Source organism: Vipera berus (genome assembly GCF_964194415.1).
Source record: "Vipera berus genome assembly, chromosome: 4".
Classification (NCBI taxonomy): Eukaryota; Metazoa; Chordata; class Lepidosauria; order Squamata; family Viperidae; genus Vipera; species Vipera berus.
Window position 1 is genome coordinate 23,039,486 of NC_138206.1, and position 17,187 is coordinate 23,056,672.

The following is a 17,187-nucleotide window of genomic DNA, read 5'->3' on the forward strand; positions in this document are numbered from 1 at the left end:
GTTGAGGTGCGGCACCAATGCAATCCCGTCGGGTTCTAACGACCTGAGTTCATGGTTCCAGGGCAAATGCGCACGCGCGAATACTCCTTCGTCCGCTGAAGCTTCTTGCGAGAACGGAAGGAGTGACGGGCTTTTCGAACCGGCGAGTACTTTTTCCTGCCAAGTCGCTCGTAAAAGTACACCGGAGACCGAGTCGCTGTGACAGTCTTAGGATGATGGGCCGGCGCCTTGCTAAGTATTGCACGGGTGACAGAGAGCGAGCGAGCGAGCAAGCAAGCAGATTTTTTATTTATTTATTTTGTGATACAATATTTTACGTAGTATTTAGAAGGCTTTGACCAGGGGTCTTCAAACTTGGCCCTTTTATGACTTGTGGACTTCAACTCCCAGAATTCCTCAGCCAGCAAAGCTGGCTGAGGAATTCTGGGAGTTGAAGTCCACAAGTCATAAAAGGGCCACGTTTGAAGACCCCTGGCTTTGACTGATTGCAAGACAGCTATGTGAGATCAGGTTTGATTAATTCTCGGATAGGAGGCCACTCAGGAAGGTATTTTCCATCCTGGGAAAACGGGGAAAAAAAAGTAGTAGAAGTAAACAATGGCAAGCTACTTATATGGGTAGCAAATTTTAAATTATATCATTCATCATTCGACAGCAAGATTGGATAATGGAATATTCGTGAAAGTACCTGAGATCATGCTAATTTGTTTCCATGAGGGTAACTGATATTTCTTTGTATCTGATCTGCATACCCTTGGTGATCAAACCAATCAGTCCTGGAGGAGATCAACCCTGACTGCTCTTTAGAAGGCCAGATCCTGAAGTTGAAATGGAAATACTTTGGCCACCTAATGAGAAGGAAGGACTCACTGGAGAAGAGCCTAATGCTGGGAAAGATTGAGGGCAAGAGAAGAAGGGGACGACAGGGAATGAGGTGGCTGGATGGAGTCATTGAAGCAGTGGGCGTGAGCTTAAATGGACTCCAGAAGATGGTAGAGGACAGGAAGGCCTGGAGGAACGTTGTCCATGGGGTCACGATGGGTCGGACTCGACTTCGCAGCTAACAACAACAAGAGCATGTTCTTGTACCTGATCTGTAGATAAACCCTTGTTATGCTTATAAAATGGTTAATTCATCTGGAATTAACCCAATTATCTGAATTTGCATGCCACCCCAACCAGAAATTAATCAATTATGATTCACATAACACAAAATGCTACACAAAGTGTAGTTAGCTATTTTTTTATTTAGTATGTTATATAAAGACAGTCTGAAAAGACAGGCAGGTCTCAATTAGTGCAGTTAATCAATTCCATAAAATGGTCACATTATTTGAATTTGCCCTATTTGAAGTGGAAAATTGGAATATTTTCTGTGGAAAATACTGTAATTGGTTCTGGCTTGATGGAAATAGGCAATGAAAATTTAAAAAATATTTTTGTATGTACTTAAATATTACAGTAAAGCATAAAAATTATAATTTAAATTTACCAATCTACTATAGATTTATACAGTTCAACAGTTATTGTTTTATGCTATGATCATGTTTATGTCATTGAATTGCATCAGATTTTTGTTCTTATATAATATGCCTATTCCTTTTTGAAACTGTACTGCTTTTCTCTGACGAAATCTTTTCTCCATTTTGCACATAAAGATTAACAGTATCTGAAACCTCAAATACAACTGTGCAGGCATTTGCTTCAATTGCATACATGCTAGCCTTGAATTAACTGAATTTTGGGTTGCATTAAATGTAATCAGGCATCTGTTTACAACTCATACTAAATTAAATAATGTGTTATTTTAACTCACATGAACTTGTATTTGTATTGTCCCAGAAAGACACCCCAACACCAAAAAGGAAGCAATGACCCTAAAATGGGGAACAGTATTGCAATATCTACAGTTAGATATATTGTTTCTTCATGCTCAGTGGTAAGGCTTTTTCAGATCCCAAAACTTAGCCTTAGTCAATACCCAACTAATTTTGAAAATTCACATACTCCTCTCCTGCCAAATTATTAATTGCTTGCAGTCATAATAACCAGTAGCCATGCTGCATTCATGCCTCATACATAACTAGATCATTTCAAGAAACAGCATGTTGTGCAAATTCATAATCCTTCAGATTATTTTAAACTGAAGCATCCTAAATCAATTGTTAGAAGTACTTTTCTGTAGACAAGTCACTAGTTCTTATAATAATCCAATTCTAGATTAATGGTCTTGTACTACCCAGTCAGTTGTCTGGAAATAAGATTTAAGCATAACTGCTAAACAAAATTGTCCCTCAAATGACAAAGCATGTTTTTGAAGGACTTCATTAAGCTGCAGTATTCAAGCCATGCCTGCTGCTACCTGCCTGGCTGTGGGGAAGGGGCTGTGTACATACTAAAGCTTTGACAGTACTTTCTGGTACCAAAAATTTAAGTAAAAAATTTAAGTAAAAACAGAACAGAAGGAAGCAGGGGAACCACATTCTCCGGAATGATTGTCATTTATCCAGTTAGTATATTTATTCTAGATCAAAACAGTAAAGATTAGGTAGTAACTGACTGGGTTAAATGAATGAATGAATGAATGAATGAACCTTTTAGTACAACCATGTATACATTGAGATTGGCTAAGCCTCCCTTCGTGCCCCCCACCACAACTCACAGTGACAACAGACCCACCATCTTGTTACACCATGTGAGCTAATTGCACAACACATCGGCCTCGCAAGTCAATCATTTATAAAAATTATTTCCCGTTCAAGAGCCTGACAGCCCATGGATAGAAGCTGTTCTTCAGCCTGTTGGTATGGCTGGCTATACTTCTGTATTTCCTACCCGATGGTAGGAGAGTAAAGAGGTACCGACCAGGTGTGAGTCATCCCTGAGAATTTTCCTCACTCTTCCAAGGCAGCAAGCCCTGGCGATGTCATCCAGTGGTGTCAGGGGACAGGCCACAATGTTTTGTGCTGTGCTCACCACCCTCTATAATACTTTCCTATCCGCGGCTGTCAGGCCAGCATACCAAACCACAATAAAGTGCGAGGACACTTTCTATAGTAGACCGGTAAAAGAAGGTCATTAGCCGTTGTTCTACCCTGTTCTTCCGCAAGACCCTGAGGAAGTGGACTCTCTGTCGGGCCTTTCTGGCCACCTGGGTTGTATTGACTTTCCAGGTAAGATCTTCACAGAGGTAGACTCCCAGGAATTTAAAGGAGGAAACTCCTTTAAACATACAATGCGATTATAACCACTGAGTTTCAACTGAAAGAACATTACAGCAATCACTAAATATGTTGGGAAAATGAATACAATAAAATACTTTGGTCTGTGCTAATATTTTATTTTGTAGAAATTGCAACAATTTAATTACATCAGAGATACTTAACAAAATAATAGAGTTGGAAGGGACCTTGGAGGGCTTCTAGTCCAACCCCCTGCTCAAGCAGGAGACACTATGACAGGTGGCTGTCCAATCTCTTCTTAAAAGCCTCCAGCGATGGAGCACCCATAACTTTTGGAGGCAAGCTGTTCCACTGTTTAATTGTTCTCACTGTTAGGAAATTTCTCCTTAGTTCTAAATGGCTCCTCTCTTTGATTAGTTTCCATTGTCTTGCCTTCTGGTGTTTTCAAAAATAGGTCGATCCCTTCTTTGTGGCAGCCCCTCAAATATTGGAACATGGCTATCATGTTGCCCTTAGTGCTTCTTTTCACTAGATTAGAGATATCCAATCCAATATCCATTCTTCATGTTTTAGCTTCTAGCCCCCTAATTATCTTTGTTGCTCTTTTCTGCACTCTTTCCAGAGTCTCAACATCTGTTTAATAATATGGTGACCAAAACTGGTTGCAATATTCTAGGTGTGGTCTTATAATTTTTATATTTTAAAAATAAAGATATAGATCAGGGCTTTTCAACCTTTTCACCCATTGTACCACTTTAAGGATATGGCAACATCCAAGTACCACCAGTCACCTAGCAAGGTGTCAAAAACCTGACCCCCCCCCAAAAGGAAAAAAGTGATGAAGTACAGGTAGTCCTCAACTTACAACAGTTTGCTTAGTGACTCTTCGAAGTTACAATGGCACTGAAAAAAGTGCCCCCCCAAGCCACAGCCGAGCAAGACACCTGCCTGCCCGCCTGGTGGCACTCTTCCTCCTTCCGAGGTTTTCATTGTGAGCATTTCTGTTGAGGATTGGCAGCTGGGGGGTCGGGGAGTGGAAGGTGTTTGGTATTTATTCCCCCCCCATCTGCTGGGTGGTTGTAGCAGATATTGGTCACTTCACATGGCCCTGGGACACTGTGACCGTCATAAATATGAATCAGTTGCCAAGCACCTGAATGTAAATCACAAGACCCTGGAGATGCTGCAACATTCCAGCTGATTCTGCGCTCAGCTGAAGCACCAGGATCAGCGCCGAGCTCCAGCTGGAGTCTGACGCTGATCCTGGTGCTTCCGCTGAGCCCTGACAGCCCTGCAGCTCCAGCCATCTCTCGCTCAGGCTTGTGCAGGGCTGCCACCGGTTCAGCTCATTCCTCTCCCCCGCTACCACTTTTCTAGGATGGTTGCATACCACCTGCCACGTGCCAATGTACCACAGGTGGTACCCGTACTACTGGTTGAAAAGCCCAGATACTGTACAAATTATTTTTTCCAACCTGGAAATTTCTGGGAATTCTGGAAGCTGTCGTCCAACTGCAACTGAGAAAGACCAATTTGGGAAAGGCTGTGTTACAAAAATTTAACAGAAATATTGATATTAATCCAAAAAATGTTGTTTAAACATGATGAAAATACTAAAAAAATAAAATAGAACAATTTGGTTTGGCATGATAAACTTGTTTCCAAAAATAAACTTGTAACGGTTCCATGAAATAGTTTGCTTGGCACTGCAATTTACTTTTGTCATAGATAATTTTGCCCATTAATCAATAATTACCTTATATGCATGGCCTATATAAAGTCAGGGTATTATTTAACTGAATCATTAAAAGATGATTAAGTTTGCAGTTTAGTGAATCAGCAAATCACATGATTAGTTTTAGGATTTTCAATTCTCAGTCACAATGATTTATTTTTTAAAAAAAATTACCTCAGTTTGAAAAACAGTGGCAATGAAATGTTTATCTAACTGACCAGACAAGTAGAAGAGAGAGAAAAGAAAACACCCTGCAGTGTTTTTTCTGAATTGTAATTAACATTACTGCTTGCTCATGTCTGCACCAAAAGCTCTTCTTCAGCTAAGGCATAACTTTTGTAGTTGACAGCCTGTGGCAAGACCCTGTTAAAAAATTAGCACATCACTGTAGACAGTCTACAGTGAAAGAGCTCTCTAATACACAACTTATGGCATAATAAGTTTTGAGACAAAATAGTGCTGTGATTTCACCATTAAAATGTCCATTAAAAGTGATGGAAGATATCTCTCTGCTTAGATAGTGTTTTTCACAAGCTCACACAGGAGATACAGATAGTTCTCAAATGAGGAGTCGTATGAGTGATTCTCGAAGTTGCAATTGTTGCAGTATCCCTGTGGTCATATGATCATGATTCAGACACTTGGCAGCCAGCTAGCAATTATTATTTTATTTTATTTATTTATTTTTATTTTAATTCCATTTATATCCCGCCCTTCTCTGAAGACTCAGGGCGGCTTACAAACTTAGCAGTAGCCTTCATTCTATGTATATGCCTGCTTATTAGGGCTTTCACACACACCCCCAAGCGGCATTATTACAAAGTCAGCTTAATTGCCCCCAACAATCTGGGTCCTCATTTTACCTACCTCGGAAGGATGGAAGGCTGAGTCAACCTTGAGCCTGGTGGGATGCGAACCTGCACTAATTGCAGGCAGCTGGTGTTACTTAAGGAGGCATTAGCCCACTGCTCCACCAAGGCTCTTTTTATAATTATAATGGTCACAGCATCCTGCAGTCATGTTCTTGCCATTTGCAACCTTCCTTGCTGGGTTCCAACAAGCAAAATCAATGGACAAGCCAACAGGAACTCACAAGTCACAGTGATGTGACATCATGCTTAATGGCTGTGTGAAAGTCACTTAAAACCACAACTAGCTGTTGTAAGTCAGTGCATTCATGTGATGTGCTTTCATTTAGCAACAGAATTCCCAGTCCAAATTACATTGCCATTGTAAACAGGATGCATCACCTATACTTTGCTTATAAAAGGAGTTAAGAACTTCTTGTTTCTACAGTCTTATTAGAGATGGAGAAATTTTGTCAAGTCTTCAACTAGTGCATCTTTCAAGTTATCAGCACTTTATTACCCCTGCCCCAAAAATAAAACTGGAACGAATTTTTGTTTGGGTTGTGTCAGTTCTGCCCTAATGCCCTACCCGCTCTGAAAAATGCTGTAGCTCCTGGGTTAATGTTACATATCAGTTATCTTAAAGAGGTAATCTTTACCGCGATCCCATGACACTTCAGATCCCAAAACAGTTTCCAGAAATAGGTTTCCATGGAAACCAGAGGACACCCTCCTCCTCCTCCTCCTCCTTTCCAAACGCATACGTGAACTACAGCGCCCAGCATGCACCTGGCTTTCCTCTTCTCAACTTTTCCGCTCGCAGCCGGTAAACTCCAACTCCCAGCATACATCAAATTCATATCCGGTTAATGTGTAACGACGGCTCCCAAGGCGCTTGGAATAGACGTTTCTTAATGCGGCCCGTGTTGATTTCCCGTAGCGACGCTGCCAAAAGTCTTTAGCTGGCAGCTATGGCGCGGTGCATGTCGGGGAGGGAAGCTGCCAGGGGAGGAGGGGCCGCTTCGGAGCCGGTTGGATTCCACGTGGTGCACTCTGGAGGACGAGGGGAGACTCGGGAGGAGAAGAGAGGCGACGCTTTGCGACGCTCCTCTTTTGCAGCAGCGCGGTTAGGCGCGATTGCCGTATATCGAGTAACGAGATACCGGCTGGCGTAGAGCAGCTTTGCCTGTGTGGCTCTCGAGCCGGCGGCGGGGAGGAAGGCGGGGAGGAAGGCGAGGAGGAAGAGGAGGAGGCGCGGAAGAATAGAGGGCTCCGCCTTGCCTTACCCGCTCTCGCAGCCGCTTTCCCCTCTTCTCCCCACTGTACCTGGATGGTCCGCGTCGCGCCGGCGGCGCGGCCTCCTCCTCCTCCTCCTCTCCTCCTCCTCCTCCTCCTGCCTGGTGCCTGCGGCGGCAGTGGCGGGCGGGGGCTTCGCAGGGTGGGGTGCCGTCTGAGGAGGCGGCCAGCCCGGGCGCTGAATGAAGATGGACTATGACTTCAAGGTGAAGCTGACCGGGGAGAGAGAACGCGTGGAAGACCTCTTCGAGTACGAGGGCTGCAAGGTGGGGAGGGGGACCTACGGGCACGTCTACAAGGCCAAGCGGAAGGACGGGTGAGTGAGCCGGGACGCCTTGCGAAGGTTGGGCCGCCGCCCTCCACACCCCCCCCCACCTCCACCACCCCCACCCCGCCGTGACTTTCGGACGCCGCCTTTCCTCTTATCTGCTGGCCTCCAGATGTGTCAGACTACAAGTCCCATCGCCCTCCGTTGGGCAGGCTGCTTAGGCTGTAATCCGACACGGCTGGAGGTCGCCAAGTTGGGGGGGGGGAAAGGTTGCTGCAGTGCCTCTCTCCCTTTTCTCCTCCTCGCCTTTCTCTTCCTCCCTTCGGGGTCGGGGCTGCCTGTTTTTTTCCTCTGCCCTGGAGCCCTCCTGGAGGACTTTTCGGTCTGCCACGCAGTCTGCTTCGCTACGGTCCTCTCCGGAGGTATGTTCCTGGGCGTTGACGGCTACGCCGTAACTTCCCCCCCCTGCTCTGCCTTTTTTGGGGAGAGGAAGCGCTTACCTGTGGAGCTCTGATCAGGGTCTGACCTCAGACCTCTTCTCTGAGCCTGCTTTTGTATAATGCCTTGACATCAACGTAGGAAAAAGGGTATGGTAGCCCACTGAAGCTTGTGCAGCAGTTAACCCTTAGTCCTCATTATTCTCTCTCTCTCTATCTATATATATCTATATATATCTATATATATCTATATCTATATCTATCTATATCTATATCTATATCTATATCTATATCTATATCTATATCTATATATATATATATATATATATATATATACACACACACACACACACATACATATATAGGTGTGTGTGTGTATATATATATATAGAGAGAGAGAGAGAGAGTATTTTTTATGCACTATTATAGGTGTGTGTGTGTGTGTATGTATGTATGTATGTATTCGATTGCAGCTTTGCCATCTCCGAATAGGATGGGGCACAAATGGGGTGGGTGTAGCACATTGGGAAAATCCCCTTCTTTGCATTTAGGAAGCAGAGAGAGGATTTTTGTCCTGAATTGCATTGCTTTATGCATCTAGTCTTGCATTGTTTATGACTCTAGTCGCAATTTTTCACAATCTCAGGCAAAACCAGGTCTTTTTCGTCATCTACCTGATTCTTTACACATGCTGGGTGTTTCTGCAGGCGAAAAAACACATGCTTGGTGACTATGTTATGCCTTTCCCCATATGGAAACAAGTCTGTCTGTACTAAGCCTGTTACATCTCTGTTTTTTTAGGCAAGAAATATACATATACATATGTGTGTGTGTGTGTGTATATATTTCTTGCCTATAATTACTCTTCTAAATATTTTACTGTCCTCCCCAACTAGCATTTTGCAAAGCTCTTCCTCTTCTCTTGGTTGTAATCCAATATTATTTAGTGTTGGATTTAATTACTGACATAATTATCATCAACTGATTAAGTCTTTTCCCTTTGCTCCACCACTATGATGCTTTATAATTGCTTTTCTGTTGGCAAGTATAAATAAACCATTGGATAGTGGGACAAGAATATATCACTAAAATGAGATAGCAGATAACTTCCAGAACATAGCCTGTCTTCATACTTACCTTATGGTCCTGTCCCTGGCTTTTATGTTAACAATGTCTGTTGTCTCTTATCCTACTAACAACACATTCATGTGTTCTTAGCTGGTGTCATAAACAATTATGGTTTTATTTGTTGTGTTTCCTGCACTCTTCATCTTATACTATACATAACATCCTAATTAATACAGATCTTCAGTAAACAGCCAGCATAATGTTTTTTTATAAAAGCTCCCTGCTGAATATGGTAGCTAACATTTTGAAAACTATTATGTCAGTTCTGGGTAAGCTGTATTTAATTTTTGTATTTTAATTTAAGATACAATATTGTATTGCTGTAAAATTTCATGCTGGCTACATACTGTACATCGCTTCAGCTACCATAAAAAAGGTGTGTTTTTAATGTGAATTGTTATTCAGCTTTAACATATTTCAAGCAGTAATTAAATATTATTTTACCAAGTGACATACTTTTTAAAAAGCAATAACCTGTAAGTTTTCTTAATGCAATATATACACTTATAGTTCTAAAATATGGACAACAGGATGTTAGCTTACAAGATAGTCTTTAAGTATCCTAGCTTTTATAGAATAGCATGAGTTTGCAGAAAATAAATATCAGCTTTGCTTATATTTGTGGTTAAAAAGTCCCCAAACTAACCTGTATTATTATTACTTTTAGCAGGGAAAATTAAGTCTGGTGCAATTGTGTCCAAGAGTAGTAATCTGATCTATACCTTTTCAGTGTTTTTATAAAAGTGCTATATGAAAGCCTCAATTGACCAAAACCTGTTTGGTTGCAGAAGTCAATATCTGTAGGCTTAGCTAGTGATAGACATGTCATATGAAAGATTGTGACTTGGAATATAATAGGAATAAATGGTAAAAAGCCTGAATTAATGAATATACTGAAATAAATTAGGTATGTCATGTCACTAAACAGGAAGGATGTAGTTGATCTAGAGAAGTTATCTTGTGGATTGTGGTTGACAAAGACATCAAAAAAATTGAAATCATAGATTTAATTAGGAATAAAAGAACTATGTTTTTTTAAATATTTAAGTTTTATGAGTATATAAAAATAAGAATAGGTTGTTAAGAGTCTAGTAAATGATAATGTAAGACTCAAAAGATAACTTTGTTTCAACATTCTGAATGAGCAGTTTGGTGAAATAAAATATTCATTAAGCAACATGAATAGATATATGGAAATGAGATGAGACAATGCAGAAAAATTATTGGGCCATTTAGAGATCCAGGAACAAGTGAACATTGAGACTTTTTAATACACACAGAGAGGGAGAGAAGGAATTAATATAATTTCCTTCCCTTTTAGCAGGGAAAGCAAACCTATCTATAATATGTATCTTGTGAGTATAAAATGAATATTATTTCAAAAGCATAATTGATTATGATGGATTTTAGTTTTATGCATTTCCTTGTCTATTTTGTATGCATGTTTTTATTTTATTGCAAGTTCTGGCATTATCTCATGTAGACTAGCCTACAAATATTGCAAATACATGACTATGATAGAAGGCTTAGAGAATAAACGAAGATTATAAGTGGAATGAAAGGTTCTGAATATGGGATCAAGCATTTTTGGTAGTGCAAAGAATGGTTCCTGAGTGAAATGAACATGAAGGAAGTGGGAGGGGATGTTTCACGTACAGTTGTGACAAGAAATAAATATGAGTTTTGTCTGAAAGAATAGCAGAGGATAAAGTAATCTCCCAATGGGATGATTGGCATTTGAGCGTAATAGAGGATGTGAAAATTGCTTGGGATAAAGTAGAAAGAATTATTTTATCGACTGCCAGAAAAAAGCAGAGTAATACTAAAGGAATATATGTAAAAGGATGCTTGGTAGTGAGTGAAGAAAGTTAAACAAGAATCCGCCATTTGAATGAATTAAATTCAAAATGTTTATAATTTACAATGATACTAACATGAGGAAATGTTAGATCATTATTTTAGAGATCTAAATGAAAATGATTGTGATATATCAAACATTATATTGAAAGAATGCTATAAATGTTAGTATTCAAGAAAAAACTGGTGACAAAAAGTCACAAATACAGTGAGTGTTAAAAAATGGTTAGGCCACAAGTGTAAGTTGTACACTGGCTATTATTAAAATATAGCTAAAGCTAGGTTAGGATGTGACTATGTGACTTGTTTTAACGTGTAAAGGCTGAATGATTGCCTGGGGATTAAAAAAAATCTTTTTATTCTTGCATGTAAAGGTAGCAGGAATAAACATAAAAACTACAATGATCTTTACAAATTATTCAATATGCTTGCAAACCTATTTGGCTAAATTTTACACTGAGTAGAAACCAGGAGACTATGAGTTCAACTCCTTCCTTAAGCATAAAGCCAGCTGGGTGATCATGAGCAGATCATTCTCTTTCAGCCATAGGAAGAAGGCAGTAGCAAACCCATTCTGAAATCTTGCCAAGAAAACTGCAGGATCTGGTCCAAGCAGTCACCAGGAGTCAATAATGACTTGAAAGGCACGCACACAAAACGCTGGGAAACATATTTAGTTGAATTGAGATTGGAAATAAGTAAGATAACTATGAATAAAATTTGGGAAGTGCTGTGCAGCTTGATGCCAATTTTGTCTCTAAAGATCATTTCATAAGGTCTGAGTGATGCATAATTTATGAGTGAAACTTTTAGTAATTTAAATCTACCACAGTAGAAAAGAATTATTGTAAATATAATGAATGACTGAATTTGATAATTGTGTCCACTTGCTCCAGTAAAGTTTTCCATCAGTGAATTTGGTAAGAAGCAGTTTTGGCTACTTCCTTTATAATTATTATCTGACTGCTCCAAAAGGCCAGCCAACACTCCAATGCATGAGTTCAGAAGAAGAATTTTTAAAAATCAATTCCAGTGGTTTTATATAATGTGCAAACCAAGCCAAAGAATTGTTGTTTTGTATGTGGTTTAATATAGAACGTTCACTCAGGCAATTAGAATCCATGGATTTGTCCAGTTTCTGGTAGATTTTTTTTAACATCTCTCAGTTCTACTTTATGTTATATTATTGTATTTTAAACTATACTTACCTGCCCAGACTCCTTATGGTTAGATGGATATATAAATTGAATGAATAATAAATTATACTTTATCTAATACACTATCACTACATAATGTATGAAGCACAAGCTTTCAAGAGTTTTGTTCAATAGGATAATAGTTAAATATAATATAAAATTCTTCTGAGTTGATCATCCATGGTCTACATCAGGGGTAGGCAACCTTGGCTCTTTTATGACTCATGGACTTCAACTCCCAGAATTCCTGAGCCAGCCAGGCTGAAGTCCACGAGTCATAAAAGAGCCAAGGTTGCCTACCCCTGGTCTACATGGATGCCAATACAGTAATTAGATGGAAAGTAATGCAGTTTTTTTCCATTTTCCTTTATATTAGCTAAGGTTCCTTGGAAGTATGTTACTTATTTTTGTTGTTGTTTTTAATGTAGGATTATCTCTCTATAGGTAAATCAATTCTCCCCCATGCTTTACTTTTCTCCAGACTTTTCTTATAATACTAGCACTTACATACAAGTGCTGTGTCCTGGATTATTTATTTAAAGCAGGGGTCTTCAAACCTGGCCCTTTTATGACTTGTGCACTTCAACTCCCAGAATTCCTCAACCAGCGTCCCTGGCTAAGGAATTCTGGGTGTTGAAGTCCACAAGTCATAAAAGGGCCAGGTTTGAAGACCTCTGCTTTAAAGTATAATACATCTTCATTTATTTCTCAGACATAATAACAACATAAAGCTTTTGTAAAAAGGGAATGAAATCCAAAGTTGAAAGTTGCTACAATAAATAGGAGGGAAAAATGAGCATATCACATACATTTGGTACTCAACTGCTTTGAAACTCATCAAATTTGCAACTCAACACATTTTGATGTGAAAATTTTGTCCCAGTACCCATCATTTGTTTGGTGCTCAACACACAAGCTAGAAGTTATTGATGTCAGCTGCATTGTGACTTACTACATTATTCTTTATGGAAAAGATTTGTTCAGCACTCATAATTTTTGGTCCTCATCGCACCCCTGGAACCAATTAATAATGAATACCAAGGCACCACTATACTAACAAAATGTGATTTTTGAAGAAGAAAAAGAATGTAGAAAAAATGAACAAATTTTGAAAATATAATAAGATTTGTAGACTATATTAAACCCTACATCCAGATTAAATTTCCTCTTTAGCCAAATAAACGAATGTCCCAAAGTACTAGAAGATTAATAATATTTGATTTTTAGATTTAAAATCTAAAATTTATGATATATAAGTGAAAGGTATTATAAAGGGAGAAAAAATAGCTGATATAGATATTAGCTCTTAGTTACAATGTTCTCTCAGTTTTGCTGAGAGAAAGCAAAGTAAATTTTGTGCAGTTTTTAATTCTTTGGTCAATATTATGGAATCAGGTTAGTCTCACCCTTGTTGAGATTCCTTTCTTCAAAGGTATAATAACAAGTCCAGTCTATTAGAGAGGAATGTTCTTTTTGTTAGGGAATGAAGAACTAATTTCCATGCAGGGCTATCTCTTTGTGTTTATGTCATGGATTTGGTCTGAAAAAGGAGAACAGCACTGAGAATAACCACATTTTGTTGGCTATCTAATTATATATAATAACAATGAGGGATCCCGAACAATGGAAAAACAAAGATTTTTATAAATGTTGAGGGCTACAACGTGGAAAATCCCAGGGATATGGTTTGCTGGCCAGTTTGGGGAAGCTACCCATGTCCTTGTAAGGAAGTCCAAGGAGACAGAATATTGAGGTCATCACCTAATGGAGGACTGAAGAGTTAGGGTTTATCAAGATTGCATTATTCTTGCAAAGGCTGCCCTTAGACTATATTGTGAACTGGAGAGGAAGCTTGTATGCTTTGGTTTAAATGTGATTGCGGGGCAGATATCTGAGGGCAAGAAGAATCAATTTTGGGGCTGATACACTTAGATAAAGAAATGGACTAGATTTGATTTTGGTCATATCTGAAAGACAAGCAAAGGGTACAACCTCCATTTGTTCATTGTATTTATTTTCCCCACTACACAGAGGACCAATTTAATTTCATTCAGGCTGTGATGAACTACTCCCAGAAGCAGACTGGTAGCCAATGCAATCATTTTCTGCACTAGCCCATTTCAGCCTTGTGTAGGTAGATCTAAAGTCTTGTCTCTGATATCCTTGGACAGCTCTTTGGACTTGGCCATGGTGGAGAGTTTGGAATCCGATTGATTGATTGCTTCTGTGGACAGTTGCCTTTTATACAGGTAACAAGATGGGATTTAAACACTTTTTAAGAGAGTGCTCCTAATCTTAACTTGTTACCTGTATAAAAGAAACCTGGGAGCCAGAAATCTTGGTGATTGATAGAGGATCAAATGCTTATTTCACTCGTTAAAATGTAAATCAACTTATAACTTCTTTGAAATGCATTTTTCTGGATTTGTGTGTGTGTGTGTGTGTGTGTGTGTGGTTCTGTCTCTCACTGTTTAAATAAACCTACCATTAAAATTATAGACTGATCATTTCCTTGTCAGTGGACAAATGTACAAAATCAGCAGGGGATCAAATAATTTTTTCCCTCACTGTATGTTTTATTCCCCCTTTGGAATATAGCATTCTAAGGGAGTAAGTAAATAGATTTTCGCAGAATCTGTTGTTTCTCACAACTGAGATGACCAAGCTCATGCCCTCATGATGTCACAATTATAGCATCCAATTGGCTAGATTACACAAGACCTTACTTCACCTCTTGATTTGTAAGAAGAATGCTATATTTATTTTGAACCTTCCTTATTTTGCCCCTTACCTCTTTTAATTGTCAGTATTTATATTAGTTGAGAATTCAAAAAAGATGTTGGTACAAAATGACGATGTTGAAAAATCTGCTGGTGGCTCAAGTACCTGGGAACCTGACTCAATAATTGAATCGGAGCTGTGTTCATAATAGGGAAATTGTGGTTAAGGGATTTGGTTTCGGCTCCAATAGTTTGGAATAGACTTCCAAGATAACAGGCCAAGGGGGAAAAAAACCTCAGCAGGCAGAATAGCACTCAATGGACAAGGGTTGTTAACTGCACAGAATGTGTTCTAAATGCCTCTCTCATTCTCTGCTGAGCACTTAACAAAGTGGAGAGAATGTTAGGTGCATTGTTATGCAAAAGATGATTCTCACCCAGTTCCAGGGAGCCCAAGATTACAGCTACATTTAGATAAGAAGGAAAGTAGATTTTATTGCACATAAAATCTTGCCCTTTACTCTTGCAAGTGGAGACTCAAGGTTGCCTTGCAGGCTGCATTGGGTGTGGCGCATTACTGTGGAACCCATTGATGAATCTTAATGCTTCATTCATTTGGGCAGGATTTTACAGGTTGATCCTAACAAGTATATGGGACTCAAAATCCTGCTTCTTGCTCGCAATCAATACATGATTATTGTACTTGTAGAAGGACGGGCAGGTATCCATGGTAGCCAAAAATCAGATGGAATTTGTTTAGAAATCTTAATAGCTTGCTTCCAATCATCCATTTCCATATGCCAGTGACGGATTTAGATTTATTTTCTAGTGAACTTTATGAATAAATGATACAACCAAGATATTACTAACTGCACTCTGAGAAGGGCATGCAGATTGTAGAATGGTGGGTGCAACAATATTGCAATGCTTTGTAAGGCTTGAGAAGCTTTCTGAAGCATCACAAGAATGACATATATGGAGAATGATGTGAGCGGCTTTGGAAAGATCTGCCATGACTAGCAGTTGCCTGATATTGGGCCAGCCCGAGTACGCCCTGTCAGCTGTGGGCAAATGGCAAAAGTCGATTGGTGCAGCAAAATCTGTGGAATGCAAAGTTGGCAGGGATGGTCAGGGCTTTATGCTATAGGGCTGGTCATGGCATAGGATTTGAGGCAGTATTCTTAGGCACTGGGGCTGAACTAGAGGCCTAGGGGTGGAGATGGCTGGCTGAGACTGATTTTTAGATTTTTTTAAATGATATTTTTATCCCACCTTTATTGTTTTATAAATAGTTCATGGTGATGAACAACCTTAATACTCCTTCCTCTTCCTATTTTTCCACAACAACCCTGTGAGGTAAACTGGATTGAGAGAGAATGATTTGCTCAAAGTCAGCCAGCTGGCTTTCATGCTTAGGGGAGAACAAGAATTCATATTTTCCTTGTTTCTGACCTGTTGCCTTAACCTCTAGACTGCTGAAGGCCTCAGAATTCTACTTCAGCCCCAGTGGCACTGCCACCAAGATTTAACTCTCTGGAGGGTGGCCAAAGGACAGAGATGGGGAGAGATAGGGGAATTGAAATGAGGCAGTTCCTTATCTTACCAAGGGTCAGGTCTGAGAGGGACCAAATCAGGAATGACTGGTTGGATTTGGTTAATGATGGCAATGGAGACTGCCAGGATTGTTCTTGATTGATCACATGTCACATGAAGAGAAGGACGAGGGGGGATATAATAGTGTTCCAATATCTCAGGGGCTGCCACAAAGAGGGAGTCAAGCTAGTCAAACTGTGCCGCCGTTTCCTTAATGACAGGTCTTGGGACCCCGAGAGGTGGCATGGCGCTAAAAAGAGGCTTTTGGGGTTTTTTAAAAAAATTTTTGAAGGGTTAGGGAGGGGGGAGGGTCAGGCCCGGCAGAATGAGAGGAAGATTCTACCGGACCTTTCTCAGTCTAGGTTGGCCGATGGCCGCGGCAATATGGGGGCTGGGGAGAGTCTTGGGACCCAGGGGGATGGGATAGGGATACCGATCCCCATGGTGATTGGGAATGGCGGCAGATGGATGAGCAGAGGGCCATATCGTAATCTGAGATCACGCCCCCGCTATTTTCGAGCTGTGGCACGCTCCGACCCTCTGGCTCTCATGTGCTGTCCTGGGGAAGGGGGAGGGCAGACACCTGAGCTCAGGCTGATCTATTTTAATGCCAGGTCTGTTGTGAATAAAGCTCCCCTCATCCATGATTTGATCGAGGAGGTAGACGCAGACCTGGCGTGTATCACGGAAACTTGGTTGGGCCCAGAGGGAGGGGTCCCTCTGATTGATTTATGCCCTCCAGGTTTCCGTGTGCTGCATCAACCTCGGGCTCAGGGTAGGGGAGGTGGCGTGGCAGTCGTTATCAGAGAGACCCTCTGTCCACGGGAGGCCACTGCCCCTCAGATAGACGGATGTGAATCCCTCCTCTTAAGGTGGGGTCCTGGTGGTCAGTTGGGCCTACTGCTGGTATACCTCTCTCCAAGCTGC

General features: G+C 40.5%; 1 protein-coding gene across 2 annotated transcripts in view; it reads left to right on the forward strand.

The window, feature by feature from the left end:
• The first annotated feature begins 6,848 nt into the window (after positions 1-6,848).
• CDK8 (cyclin dependent kinase 8) overlaps positions 6,849-17,187 on the forward strand; it is a 56,629-nt gene continuing 46,290 nt past the window's right edge. The window contains exon 1 of one of the 2 annotated variants that reach the window (XM_081327923.1): positions 6,849-7,377. In XM_081327923.1, coding sequence (XP_081184049.1) covers positions 7,244-7,377 — 134 coding nt within the window. In that variant the 5' untranslated portion in view covers positions 6,849-7,243. The remainder of the gene's footprint in view (positions 7,378-17,187) is intronic. The other variant, XM_081327922.1, reaches the window with a different exon arrangement.